This window comes from Pristis pectinata, chromosome 2, assembly GCF_009764475.1.
Source record: "Pristis pectinata isolate sPriPec2 chromosome 2, sPriPec2.1.pri, whole genome shotgun sequence".
NCBI classification, from domain to species: domain Eukaryota; kingdom Metazoa; phylum Chordata; class Chondrichthyes; order Rhinopristiformes; family Pristidae; genus Pristis; species Pristis pectinata.
In genome coordinates, this window is record NC_067406.1 from 81,208,841 (window position 1) to 81,234,653 (window position 25,813).

The 25,813-nt window shown below is 38.9% G+C and overlaps 1 protein-coding gene across 6 annotated transcripts in view; it reads left to right on the top strand.

The window, feature by feature from the left end:
* Positions 1 to 1,153: 1,153 nt before the first annotated feature.
* Positions 1,154 to 25,813, top strand: part of bod1l1 (biorientation of chromosomes in cell division 1-like 1) — a 33,967-nt gene continuing 9,307 nt past the window's right edge. For 4 of the 6 annotated variants that reach the window (XR_007958748.1, XR_007958750.1, XR_007958749.1 and 1 more), the window contains exons 1-11: positions 1,201 to 1,385; positions 6,000 to 6,124; positions 9,261 to 9,448; positions 12,536 to 13,066; positions 14,080 to 14,241; positions 17,205 to 17,359; positions 18,103 to 18,247; positions 19,339 to 19,489; positions 20,860 to 20,953; positions 21,491 to 24,695; positions 25,333 to 25,406. Coding sequence is in view for 3 of the 6 variants with exons in the window: in XM_052045338.1 (XP_051901298.1) it covers positions 1,269 to 1,385; positions 6,000 to 6,124; positions 9,261 to 9,448; positions 12,536 to 13,066; positions 14,080 to 14,241; positions 17,205 to 17,359; positions 18,103 to 18,247; positions 19,339 to 19,489; positions 20,860 to 20,953; positions 21,491 to 24,695; positions 25,333 to 25,406 (4,947 nt within the window). In the remaining 3 variants the exon portion in view is untranslated. Of the gene's footprint in view, positions 1,386 to 5,999; positions 6,125 to 9,260; positions 9,449 to 12,535; positions 13,067 to 14,079; positions 14,242 to 17,204; positions 17,360 to 18,102; positions 18,248 to 19,338; positions 19,490 to 20,859; positions 20,954 to 21,490; positions 24,696 to 25,332; positions 25,407 to 25,813 lie in introns of all 6 variants that reach the window. The other 2 variants (XM_052045335.1, XM_052045345.1) reach the window with 2 other exon arrangements.

Here is a 25,813-nt window from a genome sequence, read left to right on the forward strand (position 1 = left end):
CGACCTCTCTATCTGCCACTATTCAGCCCACAACCCACTCCCTACACCTTCATGCTGCACTACAAGTATTATGTGCTTATGTTTGACAAATGTCAGGTTAGACTATGATTTATTTTACTGTCGATTGCTAGGCAGGGCTCGTTGCGAGCAGAGCTGTACTTTTCTGTGAAGGATTCACCCAACTATTCCAACAAATCGCCCTGAGATTTTTTGGGAAGCAGCTGACCCCAAAATTCTAGCCACAGGGTCTCTCCTGCTATCTTTATATTGGGGTGCCTGGATTGAGAAAGTGATCGGGCATCCTGCATTGATCTCGTAAGAGTGAGAAAATTTCCCACAGAATTAGGGGTCCCCATTTCAACAAGGGACTGCCAGCATCTCGACCAGATCCCCCATTCCATCTCTCCCCTCATCCTGTTCCTTGTTAACCCCCTTCCCACCCATTATTTATACTCTTGTGCCAATCCCACCTTCTCTCTCTCTCTCCCCTTATTACCTTCCTGCATTCCCACTCTTCTCTCCCCTACTCCTCCCAACCTTGGCTCATTCTCTCCCCACTCCCCTTCTACTACTCTGTTCTAACCCCCCTCCCCCCCTTTTACACTCTCTCTTCCCACTCCTTCCCTTTAACATGGCCTCCCTATAATCTGCTAAGTTTTCACGACCTGACGGTAGCCTCCTTCAGTTTTTACACATTGTCCCCTTCCCAGAGTCTTGGTCAGTGACGGGAAGAGGTGGTGGTGCAACGGGAGTGGACGGGAGGAGGGAGAGAGAGAGGGAGAGAGTGAGTGAGGGGGAGAGAGGGGGGGGGGAGAGGGGGGGAGAGGGGGAGAGGAGGGGGGGAGGGGAGGGAGGGGGAGAGGGAGGGGGAGGGGAGGGAGGGGGAGGGGGAGAGGGAGGGGGAGAGGGGGGAGAGGGAGGGGGAGAGGGGGGGAGGGGGGAGAGGGGGAGGGGGGAGAGGGGGGGGAGAGGGGGGGGAGGGGGGGGGGGAGAGGGGGGGAGAGAGGGGGGGGAGAGGGGGAGGGGAGAGAGGGGAGGGGGAGTGGGGAGAGAGGGGGAGGGGGGGAGTGGGGAGAGAGGGGGCGGGGGAGTGGGGAGAGAGGGGGAAAAAGAATCTGGTCACCTGACCGGAGGTCTCGGCGCTGGAAGCGACGTCACGCGTCCCATGATCCTCAGCGCGGAGTTTGCAGCGGAGCGCGCGCCACCCTTGGTTGCCGGGGCGAGTGACCCGGGCCGGTGCCCGACCCCCGCCCGCTCCGTCCCGCACCATGCCGCCCTGGCCCCGGAGACCCCAAACTCGTCTCCCAATGATCGTCAATCACCTCAAGAACCAGGGCCTCTTCGACCAGTTCCGCCGCGACTGCCTGGCCGACGTGGACACCAAGGCAAGTGGAGGCAGCCAAGGCTCCGGGGCCTGGGTGGGCGGCCGCCGGGTGTGCGGAGGGCTGAGAGGGGCAACGGCGCCACTGCGGGCTCCCGGGCCTGAGCCTCGGCGCCGGGCGACGAGAGTGACGGCTGGAGTCGTGGTCCGCCGAGAGGGCCCTCGGCATTTCCTGCTGGAGCCCGGCGCTTCCAGGCTTCTGCCCACCCGCCTCGGAGTGCGGTCACCGGGGATAAGCCGCTCGCTGTGCCCACTGAGTCAAGGGTTGGCTGGTTAATGCAGCTGTCGCAGACCAGCCGAGAGCATATTCGAGAGAATAAGACGGGTCCCTAGCCCTGAGTAAGAGAGTTAGTGTCCGGTCGATGTGGTTTACCAGCGATCGTAAGAGTTGGATCCAACAATTTATTTTGCAAGTTGGGAAGTAAACTGAAAGGCAAAAATTGCTGGTGCCGGATAAAACAGGAAAATGTTGGGGATACGCAGCAAGTCAGTAGCATCAATGAAGAGAGAGGCAAAAACGTTTCATGTCAGACTGAATGTCAAAATATGCAGCCTTGCGATTCTAGAAGTATAGGTGCAGCCAGTTAAGTAGGTTATTTTATTGTAACTCAATGGTGTCTTCTATCGTCAGGATAGTTTCCTTCACTATTGAAGAGACAGTTTAAACTTGTGCTGCAAGGTCAATGATATGCAGTTTTGAAGGAGTGTAATTGTTGGATCTAAAATTCTCAAGGAACCTAAAAGTATTTCAATCCAGTGGCAAAAAAAAGTCAAACCAAAAGAGTTATTGAAATGTATGTTGGTTAGAATACTCATGACATAGTAGATAGGCATTTGGCCAATGTGTCCATGCTAGCTGCCAGCAGATGAATCCCATTCCCCTTCTTTATTTCCCTGTAGTCATACAGCTTTTATTTCTTGCATGCCTATTAACTATAGTTTTGTTTGTTTGTCACTTACCTACACTTGAGGCTAATTTACAGTAAACTAATTAAATGACTGGCTTGTCTGTGGGATGTGGGAGGAAATTGAAGTACTGGTGGAAACCCACATGGTCAAGAGGAGAATATGCAAACTCCAGACAGCTGGATCAAAATTGGGTCCCTTGAATGATGAGGTGGGCAGTGCTATCTGTTCTGCTACCCTAAATATTTCATTCCAGCACTGGCAGTTTTTGTTTTCCAGCTTACTTCCCAAATCACAAAGCACAATTTGTGGGACCCCAATCCTTAGGGATATTAGGGATGGGTTATAAACTCTGATTGCAGAGAACAGCTGAAGTACAACTGTAATTACAGAATTCATATCATGAGACCAGGCTGAATGGTTTCATTGTATGTTTATACTCCATAGACATTCTCTCACTCTTTGTCTCCCCTTGAAATCAGATTTTTCTTACTCATTTGGAAAAGTAAATCGATCTCTTTATGGCTAGATTTTGAATGGTAATCACATCGACTCGAGCACTAGCTCCCTAAGTTAGGAGCAGCAATATCTTTGAACCTTCTCTGCCATTCAATATGATCATGGCTGACCATCCAAATTCAATACCTTGTCCCAGCTTTCTCTCCATATTCTTTGAGTTAGATATTGTTCTTAGAATCAAGTATGTTTCATGGTTTAGTTTCAACTGCTTTCTCTAGCAGAGAATTCCACAGGTTCACCACTCTCTATGAGAAGAATATCTCCTCATCTCAGTCTTGAAAGATTTATTCTTCCTCAGACTGCCCGTCTCTTTTGCTAAACCCAGCAAGATTGGAAGCATCCTTGCAACATCTGCCTAGTCATGTTAGAATTTTGTAGATTGTGAGATCCCCTCTTATTCTTCTGAACTCGAATGAATATGTCTAATTGAGTAAATCTCTCCATCAGTACTGCATCGCTGGAATCAGTCCGGTGATCATTTGCTGAACTCTCTTCATAGTACGAATATCCGTTCTTGGATAAGGAGATCAATACTGCATACAATGCTCAAAGTGTAGTCTCACCAAGGTTATGCACAATTGTAGCAAAACATCCCTTCTGTACGTGAATCTACTTGCTATGAAGGCCAGCCTTAATTGCCTACTGCACCTGTATGCTTGCCTTCAGTGAAGACACTTGGGTCTTGTTCCCAACCTATTGCCGTTCAGATGATCTGTCTACCTGTTATTTTCACTGAAGTGGATGACCTCATATTTGTCCACATTGTAGTCTATCTGCCCATTCCATCAATCTGCTCAAATCAATTGGAGCTTCCCTGTATTGTCCTTAAGGCTCAGCCTCCCACCCAGCTGTGTTGTCTGCAAACATGGAAATATTGTGTTTAATTCTTTCATCAAAATTATTCATATTATTGATAGCTAGGGTACCAGCACAGATTCCTGTGTACCCCAGTGATCACTGCCTGCCACTCGGAAAAAGGTTATTCCTACTGTTTATTTCCTGTCAGCCAACCAATTCTCTGTTCATATCAGTACCTTACCTGTGTTCTTTGCTTTAATTTTGCTCATTAATCTTTCAGGTGAGACCTTATTGAAAACTTTCTGAAAGTTCAAATGCAGCACATTCACTGGTTCTACCTCATCTGCTCTGCTGGTTACATTCTCAAATTTCATTACATTTTTTAAGAATGATTTCCCTTTCGGGAATCCATGTTGACTTTCCATGATCCTACTTCTGCTCTGCTATTACATATTTCATAATAGTTTTAGGTCATACTTGCGGTCTGAGTAATCTTCCCACTAGGTTGCTGTCCCAAGCTGGTTCATTTGCCATCTATCCCAATGATGCAGCTGCTTCCTGCTTTGGTATTGGTGCTCCTCTTTCCCACAGCACTCTTTCAGCTGCATGATTTTCCTTATCCCTTCCATGGCTTGACTCTGGCAATGACTTGCTTTCCATTTTACCTCTTTACTTCTGACAGCCCCTTGTAGAATGTTATCCTGATCTTGTAGATCACAGCAGTTTCATTGTTCTTCCTTTCCAGGTTTTTTTTCCCCAGCTGTTTTGAAGTATCTCTCACGTTGTACCTGGTAAGCAGTATACACATTTGAGATGTCCTTCTTGTTTTTAAATCTACCTAATTTTAGAATACACTACAATCTTTCCACTGTGTACTTTGGCATTGGAGAGATTCCTGCTCCCTCATGGCTTGGTCAGTATTCTTGTTATCCTTCAGGATCTTCCTCCCTTTCTCTTTGAGGTAGGAGCCACATCTACTGGACTTACTTTGCTACCTTTCTTCTCATTCCTTTCCCAACTGATGGACATTCACATTCTCCCCTTCCATCTGTACTCTTCTCTAGTGTATGATCGTGCAATGGAATAAATTAGTCAGAAATCCTCCTTCTGCTCATGTGCTTAGTTAAACTCTGATAATCTGGCACTGTTAGGACTTTAACTGACACATTTTCCATACTGCTTTGTATTTCTTCTGTTAACAGCCAGCATACTTTTAACTATTTTAAGGTGTTTATACATAGTATGTTTCCAATTAAGCAGGTATGCTTAAAGGGAGCATGGGCACTGTGGACCACGGTGAGTTTAAAGGGAGCACGAGAAATGAGGTCTGTTTTGAACCAGATACCGAGTCATCAAGATTTGTGAACAATTGGCTGCTGGATTATTGGAGTCTTACTATTACCTAATTTGAGTTTTTGATAACCAGTTCTGTTCCAAAGCATATCAGTAAAGTGTCAGTATTTGTGGAAGTCTATCCACAAACACACTCACACCAATCCTGGAACTTTGTGCTTTATTTCTTCATTATTCTTAACTTGCAATTTATTAATTGTTTTCCCAAAGTATTATTTCTTGAACAAATGGTCAGTTGAAATTTACTAAAGCAGATTTAACATAGATACTGAATAATTATTTGGTTAATTACTATTTTTTAGCAGTTGAATAACTTAGCTCATTTTTCTTTGACATGGAAACACTAAAAGTAAATCACTATTTGGTTGATCTTAACACCAAACATGCATGTATATCCAGACTCTTCCACAAATCCTAATTTAGTAGTTCTGCCATTCTTCTGCGTTTGTATTATTTTTTCTATTTTCTGCAGTGTGACTATTTACTTATTGTGCCTTAATTTAAAGTATTTCACATTGCCCACCCATTCTGCACTAAAGTCTCATTGTAAACAACTGCTGTTGCTGTTTTGTTTAGCAGCTGGTACGTTATGTTGCTTGTCTGTCTTGCGCAGCTTGTGGATGGAATACAGTCTGTTAACTTTGTCTAGATTACAATAAATTATTTGAGTTTTTTTTTACTTTTGAGGATGAAGTGAGAAGATTTTCATCCTTTCCCAATAAAATGTTTATTCTAGATATTCCAGAGCACATCTTTTATCTCTCCTGTGAATTTTTGCAAGTTGATTCTTGTTGAAATACTCTCTTCAAAATTTGGAAATGCTATGACAAATGACTGACTGCGGTATTGTTAAAAACCAAGCTATAGTTAAAATTTTCATTACCATTTTATGGTAGTCGATGATAGCTTCATGTATGCCTGGATTGATCTAAATGCAGATTAAAGCAATGAATATCAAACCAGCATCTGTGGTATAATTTAAGCTTGATCACTCATACACGTAGACAAAGCAAAACAGTAAATTGGTTTTCTTTATTTTTAGCCTGCTTACCAGAACTTACGACAGCGAGTGGATAATTTTGTGTCCAACCATCTTGCAAGTCATACGTGGAGCCCTCATCTCAACAAGAATCAGTTGAGAAACAGTCTGAGACAGATGGTGCTACAGTAAGTTTTAGTGTTATCTTTTGGGTTTTGAGGAAAATTGCAAAGCAGAGTTTGATATATTCAACACGTCTATCAGAACCTCATTGGAAGTATCGTTAGAGCTGTTAAATTAGTAACAATACAATTTCAAGAAAAGTCCAAAGACAATATTTTTCTTTCCAAGTAATTCAAATTTTAGATGTCCACAAGAAAATTGGGAATGCTTTAGTATTTTGTTACTTTTCTGGACAATTCTCAGTGTATGCTGTAGAAGTTTGTTTATTGTGATGTCTGTGGAACTACAGAAATTGTCATTCATGCTTCTTGCTTAAGTAATTAATTCAAAAGCAATTTGTTTGTTGTGAAGTACTTTGCATATAGAAAATCCAATAAGAAGAATTGGGGTACGTTGCTAAATATGGAGAAACATTTAAAGGTGACTAAGTTGGGTTTTCACCAGCCCCTCTTTCCATCGCTGAATTTGATGGTTTGCACTTCCTCAACCTAATGGAGTAAGGAGTCAATTTATGAAAACCCATGCCTATGTTACCCCTGGATTCATCTAATCCTGTGCTTACCAGAATGCATTTCTTATTTTGCCCTTCATAAGTTTGTGCTCATTCCAAGACCATGTTGTAACTTAACTGGAACCAGATCTCATTCATCGACTATAACTCCTGCTGGCAGACCTACCCAGTTTTTTAGTCCAGCAGCACTTCAATTGAAGCCTTCATCCCTGTTTTTCCTGTAGACTTTTATTCAATCTCTGAAACTGACCACCTGGATCTTGTGCTGTACAATCGATATCAGGTTCCAGCTCCCTTATCCCCAAGTTCTGGAATTTTATTCCTAAATATCTCATTCCTTTCTCTGTCTCTACCCCCTCCCTCACCCCAATCCCATAAAGAGCTGCTTAAAACGTGCCATTAGTCATCTGTTAATACTCCTGTTTAAGTGCTGTAGGTTCATACTGTTTAAAGCACTATATACAGTGGCATGCAAAAGTTTGGGCACCCTGGTCAAAATTTCTGTTACTGTGAATAGCTAAGCAAGTAAAAGATGACCTGATTTCCAAACGGCATAAAGTTAAAGTTGCATTTCTTCAATATTTTAAGCAAGATTACATTTTTATTTCCATCTTTTACAGTTTCAAAATAACAAAAAAGGAAAAGGACTCGAAGCAAAAGTTTGGGTGCCCTGCATGGTCAGTACTTAGTAACACCCCCTTTGGCAGGTATCACAGCTTGTAAATGCTTTCTGTAGCCAGCTAAGAGTCTTTAAATTCTTATTTGGGGGATTTTCGCCCATTCTTCCTTGCAAAAGGCTTCTAATTCTGAGAGATGCTTAGGCCGTCTTGCATGCACTGTTCTTTTGAGGTATATCCACAGATTTTCGATGATGTTTAGGTCAGGGGACTGTGAGGGCCATGGCAAAACCTTCAGCTTGTGCCTCTTGAGGTAGTCCATTGTGGATTTTGAGGTGCATTTAGGATCGTTATCCTGTTGTAGAAGTCATGCTCTTTTCATCTTCAGCTTCTCCAAACTTTCCTGCATCCTCACCACAAATTTCAGCGTCAGAAGTTTGCAAAGGAACATCTAAGCAAGCCTGATGCAATTTAGAAACAAGTCCTGTAGACTGATGAAGTTAAAATAAACTTTTTGGCTGCAATGAGCAAAGGTATCTTTGGAGAAAAAAGGGTGCAGAATTTCATGAAAAGAACACTTCTCCAACTGTTTAGCACAGGGGGTGGATCAATCATGCTTTGGGCTTGTGTTGCAGCCAGTGGCACGGGGAACATTTCACCGGTAGAGGGAAGAATGAATTCAATTAAATACCAGCAAATTCTGGAAGCAGACATCACACCGTCTGTTTAAAAAAAAAAGCTGAAGGTGAAAAGAGGATGGCTTCTACAACAGGATAATGATCCTAAACGCACCTCAAAATCCACAATGGACTACCTCAAGAGGCACAAGCTGAAGGTTTTGCCATGGCCCTCACAGTCCCCTGACCTAAACATCATTGGAAATCTGTGGATAGACCTCAAAAGAGCAGTGTGTGCAAGACGGCCCAAGAATCTCTCAGAATTAGAAGCCTTTTGCAAGAATGGGTGAAAATCCCCCAAACAAGAATCGAAAGACTCTTAGCTGGCTACAGAAAGCGTTTACAAGCTGTGATACTTGCCAAAGGGGGTGTTACTAAGTACTGAGCATGCAGGGTGCCCAAACTTTTGCTTCAGGCACATTGTCCTTTTTTGTTATTTTGAAACTGTAAAAGATGGAAATAAAAAAGTAATCTTAAAATATTAAAGAAATGTCATCTTTAACTTTATGCCATTTGAAAATCAGGTCATCTTTTACTTAGCTATTCACAGTAACAGAAATTTTGACCAGGGGTGTCCAAACTTTTGCATGCCACTGTAAATGCAGGCTGGTTATTGAGTCTGTCCAGCACTTTGTGTCCCCTCCCCAAACCTGCCCAACTATCTCTGAAAGACTCTTTACACCCTCATCTTATAACCAGCATTTGCAATTCCCATGTTCCCCCTTGAGCTACCTACACACAACTCTTGTGCCTTACTGGCAGTCCCCAGTTTACTTGAGGGTTCCATTCTTGAGAACTGTCTGTAAGCTGATTTCTTTTCTCCCATAAGTCAGAAACATCTGTTTTCTATAGCTATCAGTATCATTATTGCTCATTGAATATTCACCCCAACAATACCCATAATTAATCTAATGGAATATCTATTGTATGCAGTTTCTAATGAATACCACAAACTATTTTATTAGTACTATCTTGAAAGATTTTTTAAAATTTTATGGAAAAATTTACATAAGTCAGGTCTTCTTTAACCTGGGGAGCCTCTGTACTCACCTTGGGACTCTTGCTTCTCCAGGTTTTTTAAATTCTGAACATTTCATTTGTCCTAATCTTCACCTTGTATGCCCATCTAGAATGGTTCAGTTTAGGATAATTTTAGGATAAATCTTGAACTGTTAATTTTGTTTCTCCCTCCAGAGAGATTTTGATGTTTGTTTCATCATTATCAGATAAATAATTTGATGTAAAAATGTACATCAATGTATTCAAATAATGAACACATTTTAACAAAATGTATGTAACGAGTTGTATTCAATATTTATCTTTGATTTAATTGCAGGTCGGGTATGCTGGAGGTAGGCGTCGACAGGATCATTTCTCAAGTTGTGGATCCAAAGATTAATCACATATTCCGACCTCAGGTTGAGAAAGCTGTTCATGAGTTTTTAGCAACTGTGGATCGGAAAGAAGAACCTGCTTCTGCGAACGTTGCTCAAAACTCTGAGAAACAAGAGCCAACCACTCCAGGTACCGTTGGAAATTAGCTGAGAATACCATATAGCAGCTTAAAATGTATATTTCAAAAATATGTTTAATAGCCACAGGTGATACATTATTACAGTGCAACCTCTCTGGTAACTTCGCTTTATCACAGTTTTGGATATCCCTTGGATATTACCATGTTCCAAATCTATTCGGGTACCACTCCTTTTGCTGCTACATCAACAACTGCATTGGTGCTGCCTCATGCACCTGTGCTGAACTCATAAATGTTATCAACTTCACCACTAACTTCGACCCCCACCCCCACCCCCCAAGACTCTTTATTTCAGGGTCACTGAGGCAGTAATGTTCCCAGCAGAATGTAAAAGACCCTTGTTTGTAAAAGTCCCTCTAACAATGGCATATTGAGGAGGGAGCAGTAGATTCTGGGAAAGGTTGGGCAATCCAGCGCTGGTGGTCTTCAGCATACAGTAATAGATTGCATAAGGGGGCTGTGGGTAAATTTTGGGGAAATCTATTGAAGCTTTCTGTGTATGCACTGTACAATACTACTTAAATCAGAATTGGGTAGATTAAACCCCAAGATGTTCTACATGTACGTGAAGAACAGGAGGATGACTAGGGTAGGACCGCTCGGATAAAAGGGGAAATGTGCCTGGAAGAGGTGGGGGAGGTCCTTAATGAATACTTTGCTTCAGTGTTCACCAGGGAGAGGGACTTGGACGAATGTGAGGTCAGCATAGAACAGACTAATGTGCTGGAGCATGTCAAGGTTAAGAAAGAGGCACTGTTGGAGCTTCTGAAAAACATTAGGATAGATAAGTTCCTGGGGCTGGATGGGATATACCCCAGGTAACTATGGGAAATGAGGGAAGAGTTTGCTGGGGCGTTCACAATGATCTTTGCATCCTCCCTGGCTACAGGAGTGGTACCAGAGGATTGGAGGATGACAAATGTTGTTCCATTGTTCAAGAAGGGTAATATGGATAATCCTGAGAATTATAGACTAGTGAGTCTTACAACAGTGTGGACAAACTATTGGAGAGGATTCTTGGGGACAGAATTTACAAGCATTTGGAAAAGCATAGTCTTATCAGGGATGGTCTGCGTGGCCTTGTGAGGCGCAAGTCATGCCTCACGAGCCTAATTGAGTTTTTCGAGGTGGTGACAAAGCAAATGAATGAAGGTAGAGCAGCGGATGTGGTGTATATGAATTTTAGTAAGGTGTTTGACAAGTTTCCCCATGGTAGGCTCATCCAGAAAGTCATAAGACATGGGATCCATAGAAACTTGGCTGCATGGATTCGGAATTGGCTTACCCACAGATGGCAGAAGATGGTAGTAGATGGAGCATATTCTGCCTGGAGGTTGGTAACTAGTGGTGTTCTGCGGGGATCTGTTCTGGGACCCCTACTCTTTGATTTTTTTTATATAAATAACTTGGATGAGGAAGTAGAAGGGTGGGTTAGTAAACTGCAGATGACACAAATGTTGGTGGTGTTGTGGATAGTGTAGAAGGTTGTCGTAGGTTACAGTGGGATATAGACAGGATGCAGAGTTGTGTGGAGAAGTGGCAGATGGAGTTCAATCTGGAGAAGTATGAAGTGATACAATTTGGAAGATCGAAAAGAGTACAAGGTTAGTGGCAGGATTCTTAGTGTGGAGGAACAGTGATATTGGGAGTCCAAGTCCATAGATCCCTCAAAGTTGCCACACAAGTTGATAGGGTGGTTAAGAAGGCTTATGGTGTGCTGGCCTTCATTAGTTAGGGTATTGCGTTCAAGAGTCGCAAGGTAATGTTGGAGCTCTATAAAGCTCTGGTTAGACCACACTTGGAGTATTATGTTCAGTTCTGGTCTCCTCATTAAAGGAATGATGTGGAAGCTTTAGAGGGGGTGCAGAGGAGATTTACCAGGATGCTGGCTGGATTAGAGAACGTGTCTTATGAGGAAAGGTTGAGTGAGCTAGGGCTTTTCTCTTTGGAGTATAGGAGGATGAGAGGTGACTTGATAGAGGTGTATCAGATTGAGATGCATAGATAGTGTGGACAGCCAGCACCTTTTTCCCAGGGTGGCAGTGGCCAATACCGGAAGACATCTGTTTAAGGTGAGGGGAGGAAAGTTTAGGGGAGATGCCAGGGGTGGAGGCTGATACAATAGGAATGTTTAAGAAACTCTTAGATAAGCACATGAATGTAAGGAAAATGAAGGGTTATGGGCTGTGTCAGAGGGAAGGGTTAGACTGATTGCGGAGTAGGTTTATGTAAGTCGGCACAACATTGTGGGCCAAAGGGCCTGTACTGTGCTGCACTGTTCTATGTTCTAAATGTTAGTTTCACTTGTAACACTGATATTAAAGGCAGCAACCGTGACAACATTTAAGAAGCATCTTGAATGAGCAGGGCATAGAAGGATTAATAGAAGGAAGCAATTAATATATGCAAATGGGATTAGTATAGATAGGCATACTGGTTGGCATAGACGCAGTGGGCCAAAGGGCCTGTTTCTATGCTGTACAACTCTGATTGTAAAGTTGTCCCCCAACACTCTTGTTATATCAAGATATACTTTGTCCTTTAGAGTGATCTTGGTTATCTTTCATTTGAGACAGATGCATTTAATATAAGCTCTACAAAAGAGGAAATGATGATTCTGAAAACTAAAGTACTGTAGAATAAAAAGACCAGCCCATTTTCTAATCGATTCTTTAATGGCATAGAAGATAACATGAGTCAACTTTGGGAGATAATAGTTGCTTCATATTCAAAGCCAATCTAAATTTACTTGTAACATTTTGCAAAGATGGCATTATCCAATTGGAGGAGTTCAAAAATCCTTCAAGAATCCTTTGAATATTACTATGATCTTGCTGTAGTTAAGTCCATTTTAAAGTGTGATGCCCCAGGAATTTGCAATAAAAATAAGTGAAGCTATCAGCACACACCATTATTAAAGAGAAAGTTTATTAAACAGCAGCAACAGCACAGTTAAATGTGGGAATTGAGAAGTTGTCTATGAATTAACTTATTAGCAATTGTTAAAATGAGTTTTGAGGAACAGTAGTGTGGCATTTTGATATTGTTACATCATACTTTGTGTTTTCAATTTACAGGCCCTTCCAGTTGTCCTAGCACAAGCAAAGCTAATGATGCCCTTTCTATCTTGGATACTATAACCTCTCTTAATCAGGAAGCCAGTGCTGCCAGGTCTACAGTTGAGAATTCATCTGGTAAAAATTGTGAAAAGAATTCTAGAAAGATCTCCACTACAGAAATCAAGTCTCAAAGTTTTGACCTTGGAACAGAGAAAGATCACGTTACTGAAGAAACTGAAAAATTTGTATTAGAAGCCAAAGTGGATGATGGAAAGCTTTATCCTAAATCAGAAGGATTAATTAATGCTTTAACATCTTTGAAGGATTTTGAGGATAAGCATGAAAAGGCTGAGACCGTTGTGGAAAATATAGAAGATGTGAATGAAAAAAGTGATAAAATTGATAAGAGAGACAAAGATGTAATAAGAAGCGAACAACTTGGGCTCTCAAAAAATGAGCGAAGAGGCAAAAGGAAAGACTGTGAATCTGTCCGACATATATCTGGAACTCTAATTGTTAAACAGACAGCCAAGGAAAACTTAAAGAAAGGTACTGAGAATGCTTTTTAGGTCTCACTTTTAGTAAACAGCTAATTTCATTAAGTGTTAAATGTGCATAGAGCTATAGAGCCTTATTGATAGAATATCAGTGAACTATTTGAACAAACAGGCTGATAAAATGCAATGCTTATTTTTCATTTTTTTTTGGAATTCTTATTTTGAAGATTCTTTCTTTTGAGTTGGTATTCAAAGATGTTTTAATGTTGCACAATAAGTATTCTGTGCGTTTTTAGTCTAGTTAAATGTTCACGCATCATCTTTCTTTATAACTGCACATCTAACATCTGCACTTACATAATGTCATAACTTTTTCCTTGTAGCATTATACAGTTTTTAGGTATCTGTGGCAGAACCGCTAATTAATTTGTGATGCCACTGGTGGTAAATCTAAAATTATTTTTAACATTTTCGTTTTGCTTTTAAATATCTTTCGATAATGTGCCTGATGAGTGAATGTAACAGGTTAATTGAGGACAAACAAAGCTTTCTGAAAAGCAAGTTGTGATAAATTTAGTCAATGTTTAAAGCTTTTGAATAAGATGCTTGTTGATTAAAGATTAAGGTGCGCAGTATTAAAAAATGTTAAAATGGCTTGAATAGGAATGTTGTCTAAAGGGCAGAAAATGGGTTATTCATGGCTGATTTTCCACGAGAGTTGTAAAGATGACATAGTCCAGCTGCTACTACTGGAATCCTTGGTTCTGTATAAATTATTTAGACTTGGATAGGTGGACTACAAGATCACTTTGCAAGTATGTGTGCAGAACAGTACAGTAGACAGACGAACATAAAATGCTGGAGGAGCTCAGCAGGTCAGGCAGCATCTATGGAGGGAAATGAACAGTAAACAAGAGTTGCAGACAATATGGGCACTTAAGCCTTTGGCTGGAAAGTGAAAGCAAATTACTGTTTAGGTTTTTTGAAACAAAATGCACAAGAGATTGCTAAAATAATGGCAATGATTCCCACCTAAGTATATTCCCTTCTTGTATCAATCTTCAGAATATTTCTTGGAAGATTCTGATTTTGAAGGCCTGAGTGACATCACAGTTAGTTCCGTCCATACCAGTGATCTTTCTTCTTTTGATGAGGAGGATGATGAAGAGGAGGGTGAAGTTCCAGCTTCCGACAGCTCTGATGAATTTCAAGAGCAAAGTTCAGAAGGTACTATATCTTTTTTTTCAAATTTATGCCAGTACATAATGGTAGTATTAAAGCAAAATTTAAATCCTGTTTTAAGCTTCCTTGTGAATACTTGCTGGTGGTGGTGGGGGTGGGGAAGAGTATTTGATTATAGACGTTCCTGTTTGAGTTCCATTCTGCTGAATAAACATTCAAATGTTACTCTTACTATTTTACTTTTTCTCCCCAATCTCCCTTTAGTATCACTTAAGTTGTAGGGGTTACTTAATGTCATGCAACACACATTGCATCAAATGAAGTACAATAAACGCTTGGTATATGCCACGTGCTGGAGTTCACAGGTGCAGGTTAAACAAGTGTTCTATCGAGCCCAACACTTTCCTGAGTGCTCCCTCTGCACTGTCCTGATGTTGACCTGAACACTCCTACTGAAGTACTTATCATTAAAGTGCTGGATAACTGAGCTTGAACTCTTGCTTAAATTTCAAATAAAAATACAGGGTTAAGATACTTTACAACACAAACAGTAAAAATCTAGAAGCCCTTCGCAGTTGTCTTAGTAAAACAAGTCTTTGAACAATAAATAGGTAGAACTTTGTGTTTTGTTTCTTGTCACCAAATTCAGAAAATTCCTGACTAGTTATCTAACTTGTTTTCACAGAAGACCAATCTTTTAAAATCTAGATTCCTTGGTTCCTCAGATTAATAAAAAAAATTTGGAGGGTTGGCTCCAGAGGTCATCTTTTGTCATCAAAAGTGTAAGCAAGTTGGAAGTTGTTGACATTTATAGCTGTTCAGAAGGAAAGTGGAATTAAATTATCAGCATTAATTTAAAGTAAAATTAAAAATGATTATGTTTGGACCTCAGATGCTTAATGGTATTTATAGAGTAGTTCTTTATTTTATTCAATACTAGTTGGTCTGCTGCTTTGTTCACAGTGCACCATCCTCTTCCTTGACCTGTATGTGCTAATTTTTTTTCTGATGGGTCTGCATCAGTTACCTGTGCCAGTGTCCATTTCTGTTAATTGTATGGCATTGTTCTCTAATGCAGTTCAATTTCTCTGGTTACTTTAATTTTTCATTTTCTTCATGCCATATTTATGATTTATTGTATAATTACATTCTGTTTTTGATGTTGTCTTTTGACCATGGTTTTGCATTTGTAAATTTGTGCTATCTTTATGCAGTTTCCTGTGATCTCTCCATGTGTCTCATATTTCTACTTTGGCTTCTCTTCCTTTAACCTCAACTTGTGTCCTTGCACTATATCTCCTATTTTATCTGTCTGGATGCCTTGTGATCCCAGACAAATGGATCATTTATGCTTGATATTCATCTTTAGCTCCACCCCTGGTGTGTGTATTTTCTTAGCATGCTGGGTCTCGTCTGTCTGTTGTAAATGTGTGCACACTATTGGATCCTGCTCTTCATTGCTAAAATTGCATGCTTAAGAGGTCATCCTGGGAGATGTGATCATTCCTGTCTTCTCTTCACAAACCTATGTCTTCAACCACTTAAGCTGTTGCCATACTCATCTGCCAAGTAATAATACAAGGAGCTTGCAAACTTTGCCATTAAGATAAGATTATCCATTAGGTTAACATTGCTGCTTCCGTTCACTGCCTGGGGTATGCAAGTACAATTAAACCTAATGCTCTCTAGTCTCCCAGCCCTTAACTCTCATCTATCTCCTCCTTTGATCTGTCAGAGCTCCTCTTGTGCAGAAGACCTGACTCCTGCTTCCACTTCAAACATGCCGCAATTGCCTTTAATTCCAGTGGTCCTTGCAAGCCACTGCCCGATCTCTAATCAGATTCTCCACTCCTCAAATCTTTGAAAACATAGTTGCTTCCCAAATCGGTGTCCATGTTTCTGCATTTACATGTTTCAACCCCTTCAATTAGGTTTCTAATTCATCTTAGTAATAAGATTACATGAAAATGGGTGGGAAGAGCATGTTGCAATGAGAATATTTGAACCATGCAACAAGATATAAATAGGTTGAGTGAGTGGGTGAACATACAAGGTCATACACTTTGGTAAGAAGAATCTAAAGTAGATTATTATCTAAATGTAAGAAGATTGCAGATGAGTGAAGTACACAAGGTGTTCCTGTGCATGAATCTCCCAAGGTTAGCATGCAAATGCACCATGTGGTTAGGAAGGCAAATGGCATGTTGGCCTTTATTGCAAGAGGATTGATATTTAGAAATAGGGAAATATTATTAAAATTGTCAGCATACTAGCAAGGCGACATTTGGAGCACTCTGCATAGTTTTGCTCTTCTTAAGAAAACATACACTGGCATTGGAGGCAGTCCAAACAAAATTCAGGCTAATTCCTAGGATGAAACATTTATCCTATTTCCAACAGCTAAAGAATTCAATCTATATTCTTCGGAGTTTAGAAAAAATGAGGGTTGGCCTTATTAAAACATACAAGATCCTGTGGGGCATAAGACAGGGAGGTATGGCCTATTGACATTAGTCCTTCCAAAATCGCTTACTTAGCCACTGTGCTCACTCCCAGCAGCTGTCTGTAGCTGAGCCAGGCTGTTCACAGTCTTAATATTCCATTACCGAGACTGCCTACTACCACGCACATTATATTACTGGACTCAGATCCTGGCTCAAATGTTTACTGCTGAAACCTTCATTGTTGCCATTTTTATTGATATATTTGACTGTTCCTGCACTTTTTTGGCCTGCTTACTATCTTTCATATAAGAGTGAAGTTATCTAAACTCCTTTTTGTCTTGATTTGCATGAAATCTTGTCCTTGCAGATGTGCACTGGCTTCCAGTCCAACAGTGCCTTGATTTCTAAAAATGCAAAAAGCTTGCGCTCAATTAGAAGAAAGTTTAATAAAATACAGTAGCTTGTGTTCCAAATATAGAACTAAGAAAATGGAATTGGGGAAAAAAAGAGCCAAAATCTAGTCAAGGAAAACCTAGATTTTTATTAAACATGTACTCTGTTTAGAAAAAGAGATGAATTTGGAAACAAACGAAGGAGAACAAAAGGAAGGCAAAGCAAAACCTGGACGGCATCCATATGTCCACAAACCTTTCTTGTATTCTAAGTACTATAATGATTCAGATGATGAAGAAACTGTAGTTCAACGTCGACAGTCAATTGTAAGTTGGAGCTATTTCTTATTATTTTGACTGTTTTAATGTTTTGGGTCATGAATTCAGGTGTGGGGAGTGATTGAAACAGTTGCAAGAAATGATTTGTGTATTTGTGATGCTGGTTTATTAGCAAATTGACTTTGTAAAATTGCTGGATTTGTTAAGAACTCAATTTATTACAGGCTTTAAGTACTTCACTAATTTTTCCATTTATCCTGTGTTAATTCTTTACTGCCATGTTAACATTTCTCTCCAACCAATATCTTTGATGCATACAGATGCCAGTTAAGAACTTCTTGAATGTCACTTGTTCTATGTGACCTATTCCTGATTTCCTTCCTAACTATTGTTATGTATAGTTTTGGGACTGTATAAACTAAAATACAAAACAAAGATTGAAATGGCTGATAGTGATAAGAAACAATGGAACTGATTATCTCATACCCAGCCTTTTTAGTTCAGATCTAATTTATTGCTTGTGTTCAGGCTCAGAAAAAAAGTGTTGTAAATTTATCTCAGAACATTTTCAAATGCATCTATGAAAGAGTGTCTCATTTTGTCCATTTATTGTTTGATGTATAAATCATGTAATTATTCATAAGCACCAGCATATTCAGGTAATAAGAACTGGAATGTGGACATATTATGAACAAAATTTACTAAGTCGAGCTCGTGTTTGTCAGCCAGTGTGCATTTGTATCAGGTCTGCTAGGAACAATAGATTATATTCTTACCACCTTCTTGCATAGGCAAAAGAAAAGGCAGAGCGGTTACTCAGGCGACAGTGGAACAGGGAAAGGGTAGAGGACAAGCACAAACAGTTGGAAATTGAGAAAGACCGGCCACCAGAGGAGATTCAGAGGAATGAAGAAAATCTCCAAACACTGGAAAAAGGTAATTAAGTCCTTTTTATTTCAGAGCTTCAAAGTGGGGAAATAACCATATGAATTTATGCTGTCAAACTTGATTGGTGTTCCATGTTTCCCTACCAAGTCTACTTCCTTGTTTTTTTTTGTTTTAACTTGAGTGAGAATTTCTATCAATGTGTAGTCAAACTTGATTCCCTCCCCCATCAGGATATGCATTTGCTTGTGTTCTTTAGAGAATTCCAGGAACACATGAACCTCAAAGAGAAGGCTTTGCAATGCTTTTGAAGGCCTCTTCCAGTCCTCAAAACAACATTGTACTTATTTAAAACCTTTTTTAAACTATCACTTTGATCAAATTTTGCCACTTGTCATCTGCGTTAGTCATCCAATATGGAAAAGGCCCTTCTGTCCTCTGGACAAACCATCAAACAGTCATTTGCGCTCATCCCATTTTATTCTCACCCCATTCCTATCAATTACTTCAGATATTACCACTTACTGACACACTAAGGACAACTTCCATTGGTCAATTAACCTATCAACCTGCTTGTCTTTGAGATATGGAAGGAAACCAGAATACCCAGAGGAAACTCGAGCAGTTACAGGGAAGGATTAAACATAGGTTGCTGGAGCTATGAAGCAGAAGCTTTATTAACAGCTCCACTGTGCTGACTGCTTCCTGATGCTGCTATTTACATTTCTTTCAGTGATGTCTTCTAATTCTTATCAGTATTTTAGGTCTTGAAAGTAATTCAAGGAAAATGCAGCAACCAGCAGCCTTATTTTCAAAAGTTAGCAAAGCAGCCTTGAAAGAGCAAAAATTATCGGAGATAAAAGTGTAGATAATTTGTTCACCCATTGCTATCCTGTCTAAACAACAATTTTTATATAATAAGTAGCTTTTCTTTTAACTGTTTCTATGCAACTTTCTGTGCACTCGTAACTGAAAAGTAAAAATGTAATATTTTCCAGGCTGAGCTAGAATTTTACCTTTTTCTAGGTTGTGATCTTTGTTGTTATTTATGGGTGCATATATGTTAAATTTTGTGATGCTAGATCCTGGTAAGACATTGCCTAAAGATTTTGTTTTTCACTTTACCTTCATTTTTATTCCAGGTATTAATAGTAATTTAAGTGTTGAATCCAATTCAAGAAAAATGCAACAGCCATCAGCCCTAATTTCAAAAGTTAGCAAAGCAGCTTTGAAAGAACAAAAAATCTTGGAGAAAAAAGTGGCATTGAGAAGAAAAAGGAAAGGAGATTTAAGGTATTCTTTTACTTGCCTCTGACAGAGCCCTGAAGCAACTTTCCTTAGGTAAATGGATTTGGAAACCCTCATCCTTTTATTGTTTCTGGATTTGACAGTTGCCTTGCCATACTAGCTAAGTTCCCTCTTTCTACTTGATGAACAGGGTCTTCACTGGGCAGTCCCATTCTCCCATTACCCATGTCCTTCTTAATTTGTACTGATTATTGGTTAAGCAATCCCTCTTTTTAAAATTAAAAAAAATCCCTTCCTTTTCTGCCAGGCCTGTAATCCTTCCTGATATGTTCTAATTCTCACTTGATCAACCTGAAATTCTGTTGCTTCACCATTGACATCATTACTTTTGGCTATCAAGGCTCTAAGTTCTCAAATTTCCTCCTGAAAATGCATCTTTATCTCCTGTTTTCTCTGCTATCTTTTGGTTATCTTCCCTGGCATCCTTTCTTTTTGTGTGGCTTGCCATCAAGTTTTTGTGCAATCACCTTCCTGTGAAGTGGCATCTAATGATTTTTACCATGTTAAAAGCACTATCTAAATTGTTAGGTAAGCAATTAAAATAACTCGTGCCCAGATAAGGTCAGTTAGCAAAAGTGTGGCCAGGTCAGTGTGTACCGTGTAATAAGTAGAAAAATTCTAGAATTAAGCTATAATAACTTAGCTTTAACGTGTCACTGAAGTTGAAGTATTGGATGCATAAAGAATAAAAATGAGGTTAAAGTACTGAAAATGGGTTCAAGAATTGACAATGAATTTTAATTATTGTCAAGATTTTGAATTAATTTTTTGGGAATCATTTTGATGTATAATTTAGTGTAAGAATTGTAATATTAAGTTTGTCTTTGCAATAACATAGTTTGTTACTGGGAACATAGTATGATACTGCGGAACTGATGGTGTCTGAAAGTGGCACTTGAAAAGCAAAAATCCCTCCACAAATGACTAAGGAGCTAAATTATTTAATATCCACTATTTTTGGTATTTAGCAATAAATTTAAAAATGCTTCTTGTGCACTGTTATGAAGTAATGCTGATGCTCGTTTTAATTAACATGGTATTATTTAGTTTTTTTAAAAAATGTATCAAAAATAAATTGCGATGTTTATCCCAAAATAGTGTAACCTCTTTGGGTGAAGAGAGAACCTTGGTGTATTGAATTCTTTAATTTTTTAGTATACTAATGTTACTCATTTGGTTTAAAGTTGATGGACAATGCACCAAAGACCATTCTTAAACTGGAATCTACAGTTACCACATAGATATTCCAAAATTGAGAGATCAACCTTGTTAATTTGAATCTCGTATATTGCTTCAATTTAATTTGTATAAATTAGAATATTATAAATTGTAGTTTTTTGTGGTCCAATTTACAGAACCTTATCGGGGGAAATTGCTCTGCACCATGAAGATCGAAAAAGAAAACGTGAACTGCCAGAAGAATTTAAGGAAACACAGATTAGAACTGAGGTACATAGAATTTATAAGCGGTCTTTTCAGTTTTCTAGAGCTTTCTGCATATTAATTTACAAGGGTATATACAGAATAACTTCTTTCCATAGTGGCCAGCGAGTAGTAATTTTTTAAATTAAATTTTTAAAAGACCTACTTAGAAAGTTGTTTTGTTGGGAAAATATAAATTTATTTTGATAGAACCCAAGAATAAAATGTTAAGTTGGTACTGAAAGAAGTAAATTTCATTATGCAAAATGATGAGTATAATTTTAAATTGTAGTTTTTGGATTCCTTTCCAAGAATACCACTTTACATGTTACTCTGTTTTCATTTGTGTCCTATTTGCATAGTGATTCAGTCAGAGTAAATGTCCAGGCCACAGCATAGAATCCTACATATTGTTATGGTCCCTAGCTATCTAATGCAAGTAATTTAATTTCAGTGCTTATCCATCTTACAATGATCATAAAAATGACATACTTTCATGTATTACTTGTAACAATTAGAATGATTTTGAAGTAACCTATTTAGTTACAAAAATTCTTCCTGAAGTTTCTTTTTCAGAACAAAGAAAAGGCATTTGCTTCTACTTCAAAAGATTCCAAGAATGCACAGACCCCAGATCAGCCGCTCAGATCTGTTCAGATACTTTCAGAGTTTAATGGTGAAAGCAGCAACCATTTAAAAATTGATGATGAGTCTTGCCAAAAGCAACCAAGAAACAATAATTCAGATATGAGTGGATTGGAAACATCTCATGTTAATAAGCTTGATGACTTTGGGATAGAAGAAAATCTTAAAGAACCATTCAAGCACAGAGATGAAATGAAGCATGTAAAACACAGTGATGGGGAACTGGTGGTGTCTGAAAGTGGCTCTTGGACATGTGATAGTCATACTAATGCTGATCCGAAAGTGGGAACTGCTTTGGAGGATAGTGTCATAACCAATTGCCATCAGGTTATCCTCTCAGGTGACAGCAAAGCTCTAATTTCTTCAGATTCTGCAGAATTATCAATCTCAGAACATGGCCAAGATATCAAATCTAGAGACCATTCAAAACTAAAGGAAGAAAAGGTAAAAGAAAAGAAACATGTTGCTGAAGGCTCCTGGCCAAAATCCAGGGAGACTACACAGGAAGGTGCAAAAGGTCATGAGAAAAACAAAGAAAAAAGAAATGAGTCTGAATGCCTGCGACCAAAATTCAAAGAAAACTTGCATGATGATGTGAAATCTAGTGAAAAATGGAAAGAGAAACGAAATGATTCTGAAAACCCTTGTCTCAAATTCAAAGAAAGTATATATGAAGATGCTAAAAGCAGAGAAAAGAAAAATGAGTCCGAACATGGTCGAACAAAATCTAGGGAAAATACCCTTGATGAAAAAGGCCATGAGAAAAGTAAAGAGAAGAAATACATGTCAGAATGCTCTCGGTCGTTATCTAAGGAAAGCTTGCAAGAAGACGCAAAAGGCTCTGAAAAAGGCAAAGAAAGGAAAGCTGAATCTGGGAGCTCCCGATCAAAATCCAGAGAGAAAATGCATGATGATACAAGAAGTCATGAGAAAGTCAAAGAGAATCAAAATGAATCTGGAAGCTCGCGATCAAAATCGAGGGAAACTGTACAGGAGGATGTTAGAAATAAAGATAAAAGGAAGAATTTTGAAAATGCACGGTCAAGATCAAAGGAAGAATTGCCAGAAGATAAAAGTAGGGAAAAGAGAGTAGAAAAGAGGCGAGAATCTGAAAGCTCAAAATCTAAGGAAAAGGTTGATGGCTCTCGGTCAAAAACGAAGGAAAGCATTGAATTATCTCGATCAAAGTCCAAGGAAGATAATGAATATAATCAAAAGGGAATAGAGAAAAGGCACGATTCTGAAACTGCTCGGTTGAAAATGAAGGAACATTCAGAAATCACTAGATCAAAATCCAGGGAAAAATTGCAGGGAGATGTTCAATATGACGAGAAGGTAGAAAAGAGGCGAGATTCTGAAAACACTCGGCCTAAGTTTAAGGATAATGTTGATGGCTCTCGGTCAAAATCCAAGGACAAAGTGCGGGATACTATTCAAAATGAAAAAGGAATAGAAAAGAAACATAGTTCTGAAAACCCCAGCTTAAAGTCCAAGGAATATACAGAAAGCTCGCACTCAAAAGTCAAGGAAAAGATGAGAGATTTTGCTCAGGGCACAATGAAAGGAATTGACAAGAAGCATGATTCCAAAATCAGACATTTTGAAAAATCACGTTCAAGATCCAAGGAAGATTTACAGGAAGATAATGCAAAGAAGATGGAAAGAAGGTATGATTTTGGCAGTACTCGGTCGAAGTCTGGGGAACGCTCTGAACATTCACGGTCAAAATCTAAGGAACATTCAGAAAGTTCCCGATCAAAATACAAAGAGAGGGTGCAGGAAAATATTCAAAACAATGAAAAAGGAATGGACAGGAAACACAAAAATGAAAACACTCTTTCAAAAACCATGGAACATTCTGAAATGTCTCAGTCAAAATCCAGTGAGAAAGGGAAGGAGAGCATTAAGGACAGTGAAAAGGGGAAATTAAAGAAGAACGATTTCCAAAATGTTCAGTCAAAATCTAAAGAATTTTCTGAAAATGTGCAAGCAAAGTCCAAAGATAAAATACAAGGTGATGAGAAAGGATCTGAAAAAGGTAATTTTGTAACTATTCAGTCATGTTCTAAGGAGAAAGTGCAAGATCTGCAAGGTAATGAGAAATTAGAAGAAAAAGAGATCAAGTTGCCAGCTGCTTTGTTCAAGCCTAAAACAGGTCATGAAGATGAACAAAGTAGAGAGAAGAGTAGTAAGTTGAAAAATGTGGCAAAATATGAGGAACAGGTGGAAATTGCCAAAACTAATGAAATGGAAGAGAGAAATAAAGTGGAGAATGATCAGTCAGGATCCAAAGCTCATCTGCAAAAAGATATTAAAAATCAAGAGATTGTAGAAGAAAAAAATATTAAAAATTTAGAATTTAAAGAATGGTCTTTGGAAGAAAATGAAACAACTGATATGAAGGAAAAAGCTGAAAACATACACTCAAAGTCAAATGAAGTTCAAAATGATCAGACTAATGATAAAAAAGGAACTGATACAGAAAATGTCCAGTTGAACTTAAAAGAAAGCATACCAGATACTAAGGAAATTGCACATAATACTCCAGGAAACTTAGCGGAAATTGAAAATTTGATAAAAACTGAAGACAAATTAGAGGAGAGAATAGAAATCTCTGAAAGTGAAAGGAGTAAAGCTGGGTCTATGGAAGATATACCTGTAAATATGGAAGAAAAAGAGCTTGAAACTGAACAAAAAGAGATTGGTGGATGTAAAACATCTCAGTTAGTTAAAGAACAAACTGAAAAACCAGCTTATGACCAATTAGCAAGACCAAATGAGATAAATATTCCTCCAAACATTGAGCAACATGGATCTTTACCTACCCCTTATCAGACCTTTTCTCCTGATAATCCAACTATGAATGATGCAGGGCTTCTTCATCCAATTGCTGCTAAAACGCAATTTTTTCATTATGATCCTTCTTCACCAGCTACTCCAACACTTGATGAAAATTTTAGCTATGAGGCACCTTCCAGTGTTCCGGACTCAGTTGTGCCTTCTGTGGAAGGTCCTGGAAAGCAAGAGGCTCATAGTTCAGAAAATATTGCAGAGGAATTGTGTGATAAAAATCAAGTTGACGAAATGGACACCAAATGTGAACCATCAAAAGTGGAGTTGCAAGGTAGCAAAAAAAAGTGCTCAACTGTAAAATGCTTAAAGTTTTCATAATTTGCAAAGTGGTTAATTTGAGGTTTTTCAATATTCTTGGAACACTTGGATATATTTTTCCAGAGGTGGGAAATCAGAATGGTATACAACTTGAGAGTTTCTGCTTTTCAGAACCACTTGATTGTTCTTTCCCCTTAAGTGTTTTTGGGGGGCAAAACTTTCAGTTAGTTTTGGAAAGAGATTGCTGTTTATGTTGGAATATTTGTTCCTCTGTCATTTTAAACTTGCTGGTTGTTATTTAAAAAAAATAAAAACTTGAGTGCAAGAAGCATTCATATGACTTCAACAAAGAATGAAAAACTGATAACATAACTGGTAACTGATTTCAAGGCTGTAATTTTGAGAGGATCAATGGTATGCTAAATTGCTTCACCCATAGCCCTTGATTAATCTCTATGATTTTTTTTAAATCAAGTGAATGTTGGGTATGTGTATATTTATAGACTTGGATAGGACTGCATATGGAATGGTTTCTTTGCAGTATTCCTTTCAGATAGATGCTTTGTTTGAACTTCTGGTAGTAAGAATGACAACTGCTGATGCTATTTTAAAGGATTTTCCTTACAATATGTCTTTACCCATTCATGCAGAGTTGCCCGTTCAGCAGGATGTGGTGTCAGAAATAAACACAAGTGCCATATGTGAATGGAAGGATGAAGATGTGGTAAGTAGCAATTTAGAAAAGGTACATGTCTGTGGAAAATATAAAACATTGCGGTTCAGCTGTAAAGGGTGACTCAAATGTGTCTCCTCTTCCGTGCTGTGTCTGCCCATCCTTGACGTGGTGTCTGGAGTGTTGTTTACTTATAGAAACATAGATATTCAATAATAGGAGACCATTTGACCCATTGTGCTAATGCTTCAACTGGAGCTATGCCATTATCTTTATCCCACATTCTTTTTATATTTTCCTTTTTCAAGTATTTAGCCAATTCACAATTCCATATTGAATAATTGAATCACCAATCAGTGAAATCAGTCTCTATTGTTTCAAAAGCATCTATTTTGAAAAACCTACATTAATCACCACTTCTCTGCACCAGAGAGAAGAGGAAAGAATTTTAAATCTCT